This window comes from Prunus persica, chromosome G3 (genome assembly GCF_000346465.2).
Source record: "Prunus persica cultivar Lovell chromosome G3, Prunus_persica_NCBIv2, whole genome shotgun sequence".
Lineage (NCBI taxonomy): Eukaryota > Viridiplantae > Streptophyta > Magnoliopsida > Rosales > Rosaceae > Prunus > Prunus persica.
This window is the reverse complement of record NC_034011.1, coordinates 3,360,833-3,379,313: the sequence shown is the minus strand read 5'-3', so window position 1 is coordinate 3,379,313 and position 18,481 is coordinate 3,360,833. Positions and strand designations below refer to the sequence as shown.

The window sequence follows — 18,481 nt, the reverse complement described above, 5'->3', positions numbered from 1 at the left end:
AGAAGGGAGGAGCTTATAAGCTGGATTGGTTCTTTTATGCTTAAACTACTGTGGAAGCAAAGCCCTCTTGAAATATACCTTTCCCTATTGCGTTGGCTGTGCTAGCTTCCTCCTGCAAACTTATAAGTGTTTCAGAAGAAGCAATAGCAAACTCATGAATAACTCCTGGTAAAAAGATTGAAAAGATAGCTACGAGTAAGCTCACATATATATTGGTCACTGCATTTGTCTAATTAGACACCAAATGTCCATGTATTTTCATGAAGTGCTCTTTATCACTGTGTTAACACAAAATTTTTGGGGAGGAAACTGTAATAGACTGATTCATATGAACTTTATGTTGATAGTATTATCCCGTGTCGGAAATACAAGTTTTACTTAAGTGGTTCAAATGATATTTGATTTCTTTACTTATTGTCAATTAATTTTGAATTGGACGCTCGCATACTATATATAAATTTTTTGCAACAAATCTACTATTATATGGGTCCCACCATTCTTTGGTTTTCACAAGATTAATCTGGATGGATGAATCATTGGCCTGGTATTTTCATATCATAGCAGATGGATGTAACCAAACATATATGCAATATTTACAGGCAAAAACTATATATTCACTCTGTTTGTGAAAAACTGCTAGGCTGCAGCAGGATTTGTCACTTTACTTGGGACAGTTCATAGTTCCAAATACAACCTACCAGTGTGTGCAGCTTCAAACAACCTTTGTTAGTCCATTGGGGCCCTTTCAATGAAAGTCCTTTACCACTGACATTTTAACTGGACAAAGCTTCAACACCATGGCAGATTGCCCCCATTTTTCCATGACATTTTACTGTTTCAATAATATCAGCATCTATATATTTGGTTCATGTGCAAATCAGAAGCTAACTATATGGTGGATGCCTAGTTCATTTTGGGCACACAGCATCCAAAGACAATGGCTTCAACAACATAATTATCCTTTTGTTGTACTGAATATATATATATATATATGTACTTAGTTGTAGCCTCCATAGAGAGTTTCTTGTGCAGACATCAAAGTATATATGCTGCCAAGGGAACATGTGCCCACTAGAATCCAGGAAATTTCAAATTTGTATGGACCATATGCAAAAGATCATGATGAGGTCTCATTATTAGTTTAGGGGTGATGTAGTACTCTCCAAAGTTTCTCTCTCACTCATCCTAAAGATTGGTCCTAACCATTTGTCTTTCATCAATTTTTAATAAAAGGGAAAACTACCTCTACATTTATTAGAGAAAAAACATCTCAACAAACAATAATAGATGATGATGGGCACTTTATATTTGAAATAAGATCATCAATTAATGTACTCACGTAAAAGTTAGAACCTTGTAAATAGAGTTAACCAACGGTCAATCGCCTATGCGCACGTGAGTGATTTTTAACCGTGCATCAATTTCTAGGAGTTATATTTGATCAATATTCAACATTCACGCGCAAATATGTCTAGAATCTTGATAAGAGTCAATAAAGTCATGTTTATGATCAACAACTGTCAACCCAGCTAACCTTTTGCAACCTATATCTTTTGACACAACAAAAATGGTACCTAGTGTGATCATATCTTTGAAGCTATGCTTTGGTTTACATAAGGTTGAATATATGGGGCTGTGGGAGTGGAAGAGAGAGCATCTCAACTGCATAAGAACGTGGCATGCGCACACTTTTAGCCCCAAACTGGGTCCACACGTACCTAAATCAACTTATGTGCAAGGAATCTATGGCTGGACGAACTAATTAAAATCCCATATTATTATTATTTTTGCATTTTCAAATCAAATCATGCATAATGGTGATGTTCCTCCATGCACAACTGGCATTTGTGCTCGAAGATTCTATGGTTGTGTAAAGTTGTAGCAACAAAGCAATCCCCTAGGAATACAATACCCTCCTAATCTTGCTTTGAAAATGCTGAAAATAATTATGGTTATCATGACATGACATCATAGAGAATTTCATATTTCAGAAATATATATGTAACCCCGACCCTTCTATTGAGAGTGCAAAATGTGTGATTTTGTGTAGGTTTTGAATACTCGTAATGAAAAAGATCTTGTCATTTTGAAATGCACTTGCAAGATGTGTCATTTCCAAATGCCAAAACATTGCACTCTATCTATTCCTTCCTCTAATTTATTACCACTTCAGTCTTTGCAATTATCTGTACCATTAACACCAAACCCTATAAAGATTAAATATTAGAAGGAAAAACAGAAGCTAATAAAAATCCCCCTCAAAATGGTTTTTATTTTTTGTTTTGTTTTGTATATAAGCGATATTCTAAGTTACAACTCACACACACACAATATAAAAGTGTCATGAAAGTTCGAACTTGAAACCACATGTCTTCAAGTCAGTATTCTTTTCACTGTATTAGACTTCGTATTTGTGATGTATTAAACCATCCCCTTTTTTTTTTCACTTTTTTAACATTTAAATTTTGCTTCCTTTTCCTTTCCCTCTTCTTTTCTCCTTTGGCCCTTTGTAATATTATACAAGTTATCCTCAAACTTGAAAACCTGAGGAACACAGGACAATATTGAATTAGGATCAGAGAGGTTTTGGACAACATCGAAACAGACACGATGTAGTAGATCTAGGCAGGTGGGCAAACGAGAATTCGTTTCAATCTTCTCTGTCGTTTAACTATTTATCTTTTCTTCTTCTTCTTCTTCTTCTTCTTCTTCTTACATTTTCCTTTGGTTTCTGGTTCTAATTTATTAGCCTTGAAATCGATCACTGAGTTGGATACATGTTCTTTTCATTTGTCCATCAACATATTATATTGACGTAATCATTATTAATGAATGCTTGGATTGATAAGTTTAATTTAAAACATAAGCTATATGAAATTTGACTTCAATATTACAAGTCATCAACATCTAAGCTACCATTTTTTATTTTTTATTTTTTATTTTATTGGAATGTATCTTGACATTGATCCAAGGCCGGCCTTCCTATTGCTCAAATAAATTATTACATGTTTTATTAACAAATTCATATGTAAATTTTATTGAATATGAAATATTTATGTTTTTAAACTTTCAATAAACAATTTGTCACCAAGAAATCAAATTCAAATCCAAATCTTGTCTTCTAAAACTAACAAACCACACCCAACATTAGAGTATTTTAACAGGAATATGAATATTTTTATATTATAAATTCATAGTCCTTGCTTAGAATTCTACACATTGGTTGGATAAAAAAACTTGTCTTATTTCAAATTTCCCCTTACAAGTTACATCTACCATGTAATGTGGTGGTGACCTTTGTCTCACCTGCCCTATTAGATTCTTACCAATTTATCAAAAAGGAAACTTTACCCACAAATCAAAACTCACCCTTTAATTTTGCCACATTACAAGCAAAAAGTTCATTGATTGAGTGATTTGAGAAAAAAGAAAGAAAAAAAAAAGAAAAAAAGAAAGAAACTTTGAAGACTTGCAAGTTGCAGCTAAAAAAACCAGTCCCATTACATCACTCACTGTTCTTCTTCCCCCCATAACTTAACTATAATCATGGCAATTTAAGACAAGTAAGCAAAAGTTCCTTAACCCCCTTCCTTCCCTCATCTCTCTCTCTCTCTCTCTCTCTCTCTCTCTCTCTCTCTCTCTAAAAATAACTCCTTTTGAACCGGTCCATCTATATCATCCATCTCTCTTTTCAATCTCAGCTCTTTATTACCACCCCACTTTTCCTCTCCCACTCTCTCTCTAGGGTTTTGATTTTGATTCCTGTACACAGACCCAGAACCCAGAACCCAAATCATCAATCTTTCAATCAATTTATCTCTGATAAGTGTTATGACTTCAACATCTGTGAAACCCACCTTGTTGCCTCCGGGCTTGGTCTCCAATCTACAAGATGTGTTGAGCAAAAGGGCTGGTGGTGAAGGAGACAAAACTGCTGAATCTACTGACCCTCCTTCTACTTCTGAAGCTGCTGATACTGTAGAGGACCCTAATGACAGTTCCAAGCCCATTGTTTTGGTCACCAATGGTGATGGGATTGAGTCCCCTGGCCTCACTTACCTCGTTGAAGCTCTGGTCCACCAAGGCCTTTACAATGTCCATGTCTGCGCTCCTCAATCGTGGGTTCTCTGTAAATTTTGGTTCTTTTATTTGTTTCTCTGTGTTCTGTGCTATTTTTCTAATATGGGTATGTGGGGGTCTCCCAAGTTATTGATTGTTTAGTGCATTTTGGTGTTCCTCGCCTTAGTTTTCTCATGTGGGTAGGTAGGTTTTCTTCGATTATTGATGGTTTTTCCATTTTGTTGTTGTTTCCCTTAGTTTTTTCATCTGGGGATGTGGGATTCCTTCATTTGTAGTATTGGTAATGTATAATATTTTTCTTTAATTTGCAAAATTGGTTGCTTGCTTTAGGGACAAATCTCTGTCAGGTCATTCTGTGACCCTCCGGGAAACGGTTTCTGTGAGTTCTGCTGAGATAAAGGGTGCCACAGCTTATGAAGTTTCAGGTATGACTATGTTTCTGCATTCGTTTCCCTATTTTCTTGTCTATTTTTCCGAGTTGTTGCAATTGCAGTTTCCTGATTTAGCATGTGGAATGGATGAACTTTTATTTTTATTTTTTGGTGGAATTGAGGTGTCATTTGTTGCATATCGATTCCTTTTTTGGTTAGAGCTTATAAATTTTGGTACTTGTGACGTGGTTTCTATCATTACGTAGTTTCAATGTGCAAGAAATGATTGTGCCCGGGGCAGCATTTAGCAATTCTATTCGTTGCCTTTATTTCATGTTACTTAAATTGACATGCTACAAATATATGCCTGCAGAGTTTTGATTTGTTTTTTCTTTCTGCTTTTGCATTTTGGTTGTGGACACTGATAGTAATTGGTTTTGTGACGTTCTTTTACTCAGGGACTCCCGTGGATTGTGTTTCATTAGCATTATCTGGGGCTCTGTTTTCTTGGTCAAAGCCTTTGCTGGTTAGCATTAACATGCCATTTTTGAGACACATAGAGATCCTGTGTTCAGCATTTTACTGAGATTTCTAAGTGCAATCTGGTTTCAGGTAATCAGTGGAATCAACCGGGGATCAAGCTGCGGTCATCATATGTAAGTTGTAGTTTATATGCCTCTATAGTATTCCTGATGTCTTTGATTCTGGTATTCAATATGTCAAGTTTCTTTTGGTACATAATTTTTTGTAATGATATCTTTTTCTTCTTCTGACTCTGTTATCTTTTCTCCTCCTGCTAACAACGTATATCTTGTATTTGGATTCTAATGTTTATTTCAAATGTTAACTTTTACCAGGTTGTACTCGGGTGTTGTTGCTGGAGCCAGGGAAGCATTAATAAGTGGAATACCATCTTTGTCAATATCACTAAATTGGTGAGTTTACAAACCCTGCAATTTGATTCTCAGTTTCTTATTGCATGCTAATGTCTATACGTTAATCTTTGGTGTTATAATCTATTGTAGGAGGAAGGATGAAAGTCAAGAAAATGATTTCAAAGATGCAGTTGCTGTCTGTTTACCTTTGATAAATGCAGCTATCAGGGATATTGAAAAGGGAATTTTCCCCAACAGTTGCTTCCTCAATATAGAAATTCCATCATCTCCTTTGTCAATCAAGGTTTGTGTTTTTGAACCATTATTATATCATTTGTTTATGAAAATGGTCACTGATGGTCTCAAGTACTCTAGGAATTTTCATTAAGTAATACAATACTTTCAGCTTAAATGGTGTGCTCTTATATAGTTTAGTTTATTTATCGGGTGATACACAAGTAGATTGCAATTGGCAAAACCTTCAATGGAACTAATGTAAAGCTGTGATTTTGAGGAAACTCAACTGTTTTGCTTGGCCTCTTTCTGGTTATTTTGGTGTAACTGTCCATGTGTTGATTGTCTTCCGGTTCCACACTACTTTGACATTGATTTTTATTACCACTTAACTTAAATAATGTTGCAATTCCATGTGGAGCAATCTTTACATTATTGGAATCTACTCAAAACTCCTAAAGCTATTTAAGAAGTGCTTTTTGTGTTTCTTCAATTTTTTTATGTTCACTAAATATATTCTTATTTGATTGAGGTATGTGTGTGAAAGAAATGCAGATATTTGACTAGTTTGTGTTGCATCAGATCTTAGTTACTTATATTCTGTTTGTGTTCTAACTCCTAATTGAACAGTATAAAACTATAAGCAAACCTGAAGGAGAAGGGACATTGTTGTCCCATTCCAGGACATTGTAGTTGTATTACCATAACATTGCATCTAATGAGAGGCAATGAGCTCCCTCTCTTTTGTTGTTCAAAGTACTTCTGTTTTAATTTTTTAACAACTTACTGTGACCTTTAATATGAGGTCATGATTTCGACATCTTTTGGATGTCCTTTGTATGTTATCTCCTACTTATGTACAGTATTTTCTTCTACTTGATAGGGTTTTAAGTTGACCAAGCAAAGCATGTGGAGATCAACTCCTAGCTGGCAAGCCATTTCAGCTAGTCGGTATCCTGCTGGGCATTTCATGAACAGTCAACAAAGCCTTGGAATTCAGCTTGCTCAGCTTGGTCGGGATGCTTCTGCTGCCGTAAGTAGCTAGCTCTACTAAAGTGACAGCTTTTTTTGTTTTTATGTTAAAATTTTCTGATTATTGTTTTCTGAATAGAGGGATTACTCTCCCTACTTTGGTTTTCATTCTTGGATTTTTGTATCCCTTTTCTTTTCATCAGGGTGCAGCTCGTCGCGTGACGACACAGAGGAAGAACGTGGAGATTGAATCAACTGGAGGTGCAGGAAAATCTGACTTTGAACGGGTGAAAAAATACTTCCGACTAGAGGTAAACAATTTTCTGGCACCTAAGCATATCTGAGGGATAATAAGGGTCTGAAAAGGAAAATTTGAATCTATAGTTCATTAGGCTTTCTTATAATTTTCAACCACAGAAGTGGTCTTTTTTCCATTTGTTTAAAATTCTCTGTGGAAGCAGGTGGCATTCGCTTCCTCTAGGAAACCTCTGAAATGAAATTAATTTAGAGTAGTTATACCACGGGAGCCTATTAACATTGTAAAGTGGCTGGTTTAGGATAGCATAAATTTATTTTCCCCAAGTTGCTTCTAGCACTTACGATTAGAATTTTACCTTTTGCTATAAATAAAACTGTTGATACTATAACTCCAGCTTCTTAACTGTTTGATTTAGGTTAATCTTAATTTGTGTACTCTTTTCTGTTCCCATGTACTGATATTTTTACTACTTCCATTTATAAAATAACTAATCCAACTGGATTTATATTTATCTATGCAGTTTGTCGATAAGGAGGAGGAAGATACGGATGAGGATCTGGATTTCAGAGCACTTGAAAGTGGATTTGTAAGTTCAAAGCGCCATTTCTCCTCTCTATGTTTAATTCTGGAGGAATTAAATTGTTTAAGTCTACTTTCTGATGAAGTTCAATCTGATGATTTCTGGTCCTCTTTTGACCCCACGTGTTATTGTAAGATGATCCTGTCGTAAATCGGCTTGCATCTTATATTTGTTGTCAAGAAATAATAGAAAGTGCCGTAGGAGGGAGCTCCATGCCATTAAATGGTTTCAGTACAGGTCCCTATTTATGGTTGAATGCTCATTGTCTTTTGTGTAAGTTGAAGCCCTACCTATTGTTGTAGGGTATTTACTAAAGATTTGAAATAGGTAGTCTTTGAAGACCCAACTATCGAACTCTTTTAGATGATAGGTATAATAGATGAATGTCAATGTTTGTCTTAGACAGAAACATATTTTATTTGTTCACAAGGTGGCTGACTCTTTCTTCTAATTTGAATCAACAGGTCTCGGTAACGCCTCTCTCTCTTTCACCACATCTTGAGTCAGAAACTCAAACAGCTGCCTCCAATTGGATCTCTTCTGCCCTTGAAGAGCAATAAGCCGTTCTCAGTTCCAACATGATTTTGTGTACATCTGGAGTTCCGATACCTCTTATTTTATTTTTTATTTTTATTTTTTGGGTCTGCAGTTCTGATATTTATTCACCTATTTAACAGTTGATCATGATTTCTAGTGTCCTTTTCTATAATTTAATTTCTGTAGCCTCCACGTTGATAGTTTCGGTTTATTTCATCATGGAGCAAATGCTTCTTGTAATCCTATGGCATGTTTTTGAAATGCCAGTTTGTCTTCATTTTTTTCTTCTATGCACCAGCATTAACACTGCAGGTTGTATTGTAATTGGATGTGGTTATACTCTTTACTTTGTTATAGGATGACTACTTGTTGGGTTGTGTTTGGTAGAAAGTTTTTATCCTTCCCTGTTCTACTGTCTGCAAACTGGGGAAATGACAGTAGTTTCAGACGAATGGTTGAAAACCAAAGCCATCACTCTGGAGCCGTAAGCCATAAGTTAATATAAATCAATGTAAGCAAGGGGCTTGTAGTTCAAATATCGCTTGTGAAAAAAATGTAAATAAAAAAAAGAATAAAAAATTCGGTTAAAGAAACAACTCTGTACGGAGGGATAGAACATAATGTGTCTAAATTTAGAGAAATGAATATACGCATTCGAACAAAGGAAAAACATACCACAGAAAGGAAAGTGAAAGGACAATAATTTTTTTATAAAAAAATCCCATAATGAGTATGCTGTTTAGGAGAAATTATTGTATGATACTGGAGGGAGTACGACCACACGTGGTATGATATGAGCAAGGTGGAAAATGCATCTCCAACTAGTAATTACTTTACACAAGAAGATAAGAAAATCAGTTATGAGTAGTGTCTTGTTGCTTCTTCTGATGTTTTTGAGAAAGTGGAATGACAAAATAAAGCAGAAAGAGGTCACAAAACCAAGCCAAACGTTAAAACTTTCTTGAGCGTAACTGGACATAAAAGAACAACAGAGAAACCTGTTTATACCATATCTGACCAAGCAACTAGAAGCAAATCTAAGCAAGGCAAAGAGTCCCACATTGGAATATTACAAGATGTGTGGACTCCCCCTCACCTATAAAAGGAGACCACTCTCCACTTAAGAAGGGATCTTTGGGCTGAGCTTGATCTTTAGTCATGGGCTTCACCCTTCTTCTCTTTATATTTGGGGCCCAACCCCTTGTACAAATGTAAATACACATCATTATAATAATGAGAATATACTTCTCCGTGGACGTAGCCCATTTATTAAGGGTGAACCACGTATATCTTGTCTTCTGTATATTTATCGCTTGCCCCAATCCTCACTCACATGGTGAAGGCCTTCATTTTCACCCATCATCCATTTCACCTTATCACTAAGTTGGGCTCAAAAGTGCCGAACCATTTTTGAGCGTCAACAGTTTGGTGCCGTCTGTGGGAATCGACACAAAAAAGCTTATGTCGTTCTTCCCTTTCTTCAGTGCCCTCCGGCACCTATACAATCAACATCACCCAAGTGGCCGTTCTACAATACCTTACTGAAGCAACTACGAATGCTAAGGCAACAAATTACAGAAGATGATACTTTAAGGAAAAGCCAATTAGGATGTGGCTATCCTTTTGTATGGCTTGCATAGCCAAACCAACATCTCAATTTAAAGTGCCGTTCGGCACTTCTTTGAAGAGTAAAAATATGGGGACTTGAGCTTGTTCTACAAGCTTCATCATTCGGCACCCCTCCATCATTCAGAGCAAGCGGTGCCTTCAGCACTTCCTTCAGCACTTCACCTCTCTGACGCATGTGGTGCCTTAGGCACCCTGTCATCGTTCGGGCTTGCCATTGGTGAGATGAAGGCAGCTAGTTCCTACGACTACCGTTCGGTACATGGTGAATATTGGAGAGAGAGACATATGGTGATGCCTTCTCCTGAACAACACTCTTCAAAGAGATAAGTGGAATATCCTTGTCTTTTTCCACTTCATTGTTTTGTTGGAAAATGCATATTTAATTGATTAACATTGTGCAAGTAAAGCCTTATTTGTGGCCCAGGTGCCGTTGGGCAATATTGCCTAATTGTCATCAACTTTAGTCAAAAGCACATGTGCTTGTAAGGGAGATGGCATTATCATATTGCACAGTTAAACGGCGACACATAACAGACCCACCATGTCTCAATCAATTGCTCAGGATATGCATGATGTCCAAGTCAAGACCACGGAGGCCACCTCTAATTACATGTCTGGGGCATCTATCTATGGTGCCGTGAGACTCCCATATGCCTTGATGAATACCAATTCCAGAGCCCAGCACCGATGCACACAAGACGCCAAAGATGCCACACACCATCTGAAGCCAAAATATGCAAGTGCCGTACAACACTTCGTCCTCCAAACCAATCAATTGGCTAAACCAAACAGCAACCATATGCTTCAAATTCAGAAAACCAGAAAAGCAATACGGTTCGGCACCCAATGTCAAATTTTTTCTCTAGACACCCATGATGTCTTCAACAACGGAAAAGGACAACATGCCAAAGATATATGCATTTGCCAAAACAACACACCATTCAGTCACTTGTAAGAGTTCCAGTTTGAAGGTTGCCAAATATTCCAATTCACCAACAAAATCACTTTGCATGGCTTGCATGGCCAAGGAGGCCAACCACCATTTCAATCCAATGGGAAGCCCACGTGGTTCACTTCCAGGAGACAACCAGTGCCGTCATGCACCCCTTCTCTTCTCTGCCACAAGCCCTCATGTCACCACGTCTACAACTGCATATGAAACCAAAGCAGCTAAGCAGACATGGAAATGTCAAGCAATTGAAATAGCTCACTGCGAAATGCTTTCTCCAGCCACACCATGCCTCAAAAGAATCAAGGCAGCCCTTCTACTTGACCCCCGGTGCTCTGGCCATGCTTTCTGTGCACTACCTTCCAAAAGGGCATTCTCTTTTCCAAACCACCAGAAGCAAAACTTAGACATGAGTGATGCCTCCAGCACCCCGCCACCATTTTGACATGAGTGATGCCTTTGGCACCCAGTCATCACTCGGCTCGAGCAATGCCTTCGGCAGCCCGCCACTATTTTGACATGAGTGATGCCTTCGGCACCCCGCCACCATTTTGACATGAGTGATACCTTCGGCACCCAGTCATCATTTGGCTCGAGCGATGCCTTCGGCACCCTGCCATCATTCGACGAGAGTGATGCTTTCGGCACCCCGTCATCATTGGCGCGAGCCATGCCTTTGGCACCCCGTCATCATTCGACGAGAGCGATGCCTTCGGCACCCCGTCATCATTAGACGAGAGCGATGCCTTCGGCACTCCGTTATCATTTGGCGAGCGTTATGCCTTCGGCACCCGGTCATCATTAGACGAGAGCGATGCCTTCGGCACTCCGTTATCACTTGGCGGGCGTGATGCCTTCGGCACCCTGCCATCATTCGACGAGAGCGATGCCTTCGGCACCCCGTCATCATTAGACGAGAGCGATGCCTTCGGCACTCCGTTATCATTTGGCGAGCGTGATGCCTTCGACACCCGGTCATCATTAGACGAGAGCGATGCCTTCGGCACCTCGTCATCATTAGACGAGAGCGATGCCTTCGGCACTCCGTTATCATTTGGCGAGCGTGATGCCTTCGACACCCGGTCATCATTCGACGAGAGCGATGCCTTCGGCACCCCGTCATCATTAGCGCGAGCCATGCCTTCGACACCCCGTCATCATTAGACGAGAGCGATGCCTTCGGCACTCCTTCATCATTCGGCGAGCATGATGACTTCGGCACCCGGTCATCATTCGGCGAAAGTGCCTTCGGCACCTCGTCATCATTCTGCGAGAGTGATGCCTTCGGCACCCGGTCATCATTCGGCGAAAGCGATGCCTTCGGCACCTAGTCATCCTTCGACGAGAGCGATGCCCTCGGCACCCCGTCATCATTCGATGAGAGCGATACCTTCGGCACCCCGTCACCATTTAGCGCGAGCCATGCCTTCGGCACCCCACCATCCACACCACACTACTTGGAAGAAGACTAATGTGTTGCTCAGTCAGTGCATTGAAAATTACAAGTTCTCAACCAAGGAGTACCTCCTTACTTAAGAACTTAGGGGTCTTCTGTTTATACCATATCTGACCAAGCAACTAGAAGCAAATCTAAGCAAGGCAAAGAGTCCCACATTGGAATATTACAAGATGTGTGGACTCCCCCTCACCTATAAAAAGAGACCACTCTCCACTTAAGAAGGGATCTTTGGGTTGAGCTTGATCTTTAGTCATGGGCTTCACCCTTCTTCTCTTTATATTTGGGGCCCAACCCCTTGTACAAATGTAAATACACATCATTATAATAATGAGAATATACTTCTCCGTGGACGTAGCCCATTTATTAAGGGTGAACCACGTATATCTTGTCTTCTGTATATTTATCGCTTGCCCCAATCCTCACTCACATGGTGAAGGCCTTCATTTTCACCCATCATCCATCTCACCTTATCACTAAGTTGGGCTCAAAAGTGCCGAACCATTTTTGAGCGTCAACAAAACCAATGTAGAAGTGCATCTTCTAACGAAGACATTACTTTCAGGAAATCAAATCAGCTAAACATAATTAACATTCTTTCTAAGTCGTCCCTTTCTACTCCCTGAGCAAGACTAAACTTTCGGCATAAGTATGCGCATTATAGTTGTTATAGCAATCCACCGCCAACTTAATTCCAGTTTCTGTAATCTGCTTAGTTTCAAGATTATAAGAATACAAATACCTCCCACGAGGATATCCCCCGAGGAGTTCGTTGCTCATTCTAATGGCCAGAGGGTAAAAGCTCCACTTTCCAGGAAGGTAAACAGTCAGCAACTTCTTGAAAGACTTTTCTTGGAGAACCCACATGTCAATGTAGTCATTACTAGCTCTGAAATCTAGATTGGACAGCAACAGGCAAATTGATCCCTTGTACTCCGAAATTAATACCTTGCAATAATATGGCATCGGTTCAACAGCATCTGGTAGCAGAAGCTCTTCAAACACCTCACTGTCGGTATCGAAAGACAATAAACAATGAGTAGCATCCTTTCCCTTGAGCATAATCCAATATGCTACTCCATTAAAAAATGCACACTGATCAGAGTGCAACACCAGGGTCTTTATGGAAGCAGGAATTGCATCAATCCTCTTCCAAGAGTTTGTGCTCAAACTATAAACCTCCACTTCAATGCAGTTCCCCACAAAAAATGCGAGCAACCTTACCACCTTGTAGTCGTTAAGCCCGGGGTGGAACCCGAATGCAACACCAGTGGCATATTCAGGCCAGGGGAAGCACAGAATGCTGGTGGGAGGAAGGACCACATGTTTCTGAATTGATAGGTTGCATAGGTATATAGCAGTATCCAAATTCCCCAGTTCATATGAAAGACAAACTAAGCCATTACTTGAACCATGTATGTCAATTTTGGGCCCTGTTAAGGGATGCTTAATCTTCAAGCACGGCTCAAATGTTTCATTAGAGAAAAGGGTGTAGCAAATTTTGGGTGTGGAGGGCAATTATAAAAGCATGAGCATTGTTTGTGACATTCCTATTAAGATGCATTCCAATAAACCTCGAGCTTCGAATCAAAGAACTCCATAACTTGCATACACAAATAAACCGAATAAGAGATTTTACCGGTAGTCTTGATAATATGTTGATCAAGATTTCTTCAGGAATGTAATGGGAACCATTGCAGCCTGAGTTACTCATCCTGATTAAATAGATCAAAATGAGAGAGGTTAGAAAGGATGTTTGCTCCTACAAAATTATATTGTTCTGTTTCAAGCGTTAAGCTTAAATTCAAAAAACCACTTTGAGGACAACACACACAAAGATGATTACGTCACAATAAGGCTGCATGAGTGAGTGCATATTTATAGCATTGGCGAGTTGATATTTAGTTCGGATTTTGGTTACTTATTTATTTAGAATTTTGGTTACTTAGTCCTATTGTAATTGAGATTTGTGTCATATTGTAATTTAGATTTATTTCCTATGTTATTTAGGGTTAGCACATCTTTGTACTTCTTTATAAATGCCTCCATATTTTCTCTCAAAAAAAAAAAACCTCCATATTAAAGAAGAATATAAAAATATGAGATATCTAACAAATCTGAAATATATAAAAATTAGTATATTTGACATGGTATCCGAGCCTTTTCTTGTGACATGTGTTTGCGTTCCCCTTGCAATTGAAGTGTTCTCCCCTTCTCTTCTCTTTAGGGGGAGGGGGAGTGAAAAATAATATGTTTCTCATTTGCACACCTTAAATACTCTCAAATGCGTTGCTTGCCTCATTATCTTGACAGTCATAGATCTTCCTTGCAAAAAATCAGACAAATTAAAAATTATTAAGACATCTAATTGAGACCAACAAAATCAATGAACACGGTGCTTCAAAAAAGTACTTAAATTTCAGTAATTTAATTGCATGGTCAAATGATATTAGATTCAAGTGATTTTTTTGTAGAGAAGATCTTTGAATGAACATTTACAAAATAGATGGTTTGAATTAGTGAAATACAAGGCAGAGTGGGTCCTACAAAAGTATCTCTCAAATAAATTTATTTGAAGGATCCATAATCGAAAGCTCTCTATACACACATGTGGCTTTTTATTTATTTATTAATTTGTATATCTTAGTTTTTACATTTTAGAAGTACGAAACATAAAATGGGTCTAGTTGTGTCATAAGAAAATAGGACCCATGCTCTCATTTTAATTTAATTTAATTTTTTTAATGAAAAATTATAATTTATTATTTATTCTCATTTATCGAATAGTTTCATTTTCAAAACCAAGAGTATTTTGTGATATTATAAATATTTCACTATTCTCTGCATTTGTCTTTATCTATACTAAACGTAAGGCTATCTCCAACCATGTTGGAGCTAAACTCAAATTTCCACCCTAAAAAATACAACTATTCATCTATTTTCAGGACTCAATTTTTTTCCTCCAACCTTGCAGACTCATAATTTGAGTCCGCAACTTTATTAAATTGTTTAAGAATGATTAGCCCTAAAATTTTTTTTTTCTTGTTATTTTTTCTTGACATTATTTTTATTTCAACACTCGTGATTTAATTTTCTAAACATTTTTACTTAAAAAGCAAATCAGATTTATTTTGAAAATATAACCATTGCCCAACAAGATTGAAATGTGCCCCAGCTTTATTTGCATGCCCAAACACGAGTCCAAAATATAGCCATTGCCCAACAGCAAATCAGATTTGATTGGTCAGCAAGTGGGCTTCCAGCCAAGAAAAAAAGAATAAATAACAGATTTTGGGCCCACAAAAATTTGAGTCCAAGCAATATTGGGACTGGAATTCCACCCTAAATTTAAGATTCTCAAATTTCCACCCCCCAAAATAAATAGATTGGAGAAATTTTTTGAACTCAAAACTCAAAATTTGAGTTTCCACCCCTTGAGTTGGAGATGGTCTAAATAGCCCAACATACTTTTCAATTGGGCTACTAATTAAGTAGATTAGGTGTTTTTAGTTTATTTTGTCCTTTGAAGGGACTTGCTAAAATTTTGTAACGTACATTCACACTAGTGTGTTTATGTACTATCACTAAACCCTAAATGCTCATAAGGCCGAATATTATAGGCATTTACAGCTAAAGGAATTTAGCCCCCCTACAAAACAGCCATAGGGGCAGAACGCCAAATCAATCCTCTGCAGTCTTGTAATTTAAGAATTGTCCATTGTAAAAGGCGACATCCAAGTATTTCATCAGCGAAGAACAAAAACAGATGCAATATTTTTGAGCAACAAATGATGTAAATTAGGAAAGGACCCACTAGTATAGTGGTTTGGAGTAATTACTCTCTCAAGCAAGGTCCTGGATTCGAGTCCTAGTATATGTGTTGTGTGTGTGAGTTCAGTGTATTATCACCTCTCTTAATAGGAAAAGTCGTCAAAATGATGTAATGTAAATAAAACATACCACGCAAAAGAGAGTGGAAGGACAAAATAAAGGAAAAAGAAAACACATATTGAGATTGAGCATATCATTTAGACTACTGCATTTGTCAAAAAACCAACCCAGACATTAAATCTTTCTCACAATGTAACTGGACATAGAAGAACAACAGAGAAACCAATGTAGAAGTGCATCTTCTAACGAAGACGTTACTTTAGGGAAATCAAATCAGCTAAACATAATTAACATTCTTTCTAAAGTCGTCCCTTTCTATTCCCTGAGCAAGACTAAACTTTCGACATAAGTATGCGCATGATAGTCGTTATAGCGATCCACAGCCAACTTAATTCCAGTTTCTGTAACCTGCTTGGTTTCAAGATTATAAGAACACAAATAGCTACCACAAGGATATCCCACGAGGAGTTCGTTGCTCATTCTAATGGCCAAAGGGTAAAAGCTCCTCTTTCCAGGAAGGTAAACAGTCAGCAACTTCTTGAAAGACTTTTCTTGTAGAACCCACATGTCAATGTAGTCATTACCAGCTCTGAAATCTAGATTGGACTGCAACAGGCAAGCTGATCCCTTGTACTCCGCAATTAATTCCTTGCAATTATCAAGCATGGATTCAATTCCATCGACAACAGCATCTGGCAGTAGAAACTCTTCAAACACCTCACTGTCGGTATCAAACGACACGAAACAATAAGTAGCATCCTCTTTCTTCATAATAAAATATGCTACTCCATTGTAAACTGCACATTGATCAGAGTGCAAAACCATGGTCTTTATGGAAGCAGGAATTGCATCAATCCTCTTCCAAGAGTTTGTGCTCAAACTATAAACCTCCACTTCAATGCAGTGATTCCCCTCAGAAAACGAGAGCAACCTTACCACCTTGTAGTCGTTAAGACCGGGGTGGAATCCGAATGCAAAATAAGTGACATATTCAGGACAGGGCAAGCACAAAATGCTGGTGGGAGGAAGGACCACATGTTTCTGAATTGATAGGTTGCATAGGTATATAGCAGTATCCAAATTCCCCAGTTCATATGACAGACAAACTAAGCCATTACTTGATCCATGTATGTCAATTTTGGGCCCTATAATTTTGGGCCATGTTGAGGGATGCTTAAGCTTCAAGCACGGCTCAAATGTTTCATTAGAGAAAAGGGTGTAGCAAATTCTGGGTTTGCGTCTACTTTCGTGCAGGGCAATTATAAAAGCATGAGCATGGTTTGTGACATTCCTATTAAGATGCATTCCAATAAACCTCGAGCTTCGAATCAAAGAACTCCATAACTTGCATACACAAATAAACCGAATAAGGGATTTTACCGGTAGTCTTGATAGTATGTTGATCAAAATTTCTTCAGGGATGTAATGGGAACCATTGCAGCCTGAGTTACTCATCCTGATCAAATACATCAAAATGAGAGGTTAGAAATGCACACAAAAATTATGGGAAACAAATTCTTGACTGTTATGCAATCACATGAAAATAACACATTCACTCCAAAAAAATGAGAAACCTTACATCTACCGGAAGCAAACCCTTACCTGAACTGGCTCCCTGAGAAGCTTGGCTGTGCCGACTACCCGCAGTAAAAAAATGAAGGAAGAATATATAGGGGAGAAGAGAGAGATGAATAAGAAAAAACCCTCGTTGGCATTAACTCCCAACCGTTGGATGAGATTCCAGGGATGCAACTCGAAACCGCTTCTTTTTTTATTGGGACTTGGCAACTTGATTCAAAGTCACCTCCAGGTAAATTAACCCACAAAAAAGAAAGAAAAAAAAAAGGACGTGAGTTTGTTACAACTTACATGGCTATCTTTCCGTGATGGTGGGAAAGGCTTGGAAGTGGAACTGTGGAATGCTTGGGTTCCCTTATTGTTAGTTTAGTGGTTCAATTTCATTTTAAATTAGATTTCCACGAATAAAAATGTTTATTATTACCGTATGTACGATATTTTCTTTTTAAATTGAGCTGCAAGCCTACAAGGCCCTCACATCATATTGTATCTATATATATAAATAAAAAGGCAGAGAATGATAAAACATTCAAAATACCATAAAATGTCTTAATTAATGCAAACATTAAGAATTGAAATTATTAATTAAATGAAGATAATATGGTAAATTCACACTTTTTTATATTTAAAAAATTTTAAAATAAAACCAAAATCCGATAATGAGTCTTATTTTTATGGAACATAACTACCCATTATCTTTTTTAATTCTAAAATAAATAATAATAAAAATAAAACCAAAGGGCACATGCTCACGTGTGTGCACCAAGAGGCTAGTATTATATAAGCATCGATCATGGCAGGGTAAATTAGTGATTTACATTCATGAATTGTTCATACAATGTGTACCAACCCTTATAAAGAAATTGTCGATAAATTTGTTTATATTAATGGGCTTAGCATAAATTTCTTCTTATATAAATGGTGTCACATAATTTCGATCTATAAAAAAAAAAAAAAAAGGTGTCACATAAAACTTTGGGGCACATAAAGAAAGTGTCCATGCATTCCATAATATTTGAGAAAATTTCTTAATTTTGGGTTATATTGAAAGGACCAAACTCTTGATAACG

General features: G+C 37.8%; 2 protein-coding genes and 1 pseudogene across 2 annotated transcripts; 1 reads left to right on the top strand and 2 right to left on the bottom strand.

The window, feature by feature from the left end:
* LOC18783084 (5'-nucleotidase SurE) lies at positions 3,259-8,298 on the top strand. The gene is made up of 10 exons (XM_020560674.1): positions 3,259-4,118; positions 4,411-4,505; positions 4,910-4,977; positions 5,064-5,107; positions 5,309-5,386; positions 5,477-5,630; positions 6,444-6,593; positions 6,736-6,843; positions 7,312-7,377; positions 7,836-8,298. The coding sequence occupies exons 1-10, from the start codon at positions 3,832-3,834 to the stop codon at positions 7,929-7,931; spliced, it is 1,146 nt and encodes a 381-aa protein (XP_020416263.1). The 5' UTR covers positions 3,259-3,831; the 3' UTR covers positions 7,932-8,298.
* Positions 12,558-13,656, bottom strand: LOC18784242 (annotated as a pseudogene).
* LOC18783145 (F-box only protein 8) lies at positions 15,989-17,761 on the bottom strand. Its single transcript, XM_007217547.2, has 2 exons — positions 17,436-17,761; positions 15,989-17,289 (listed from the first exon to the last, which is right to left on the bottom strand). The coding sequence occupies exon 2, from the start codon at positions 17,286-17,288 to the stop codon at positions 16,149-16,151; it is 1,140 nt and encodes a 379-aa protein (XP_007217609.1). The 5' UTR covers position 17,289; positions 17,436-17,761; the 3' UTR covers positions 15,989-16,148.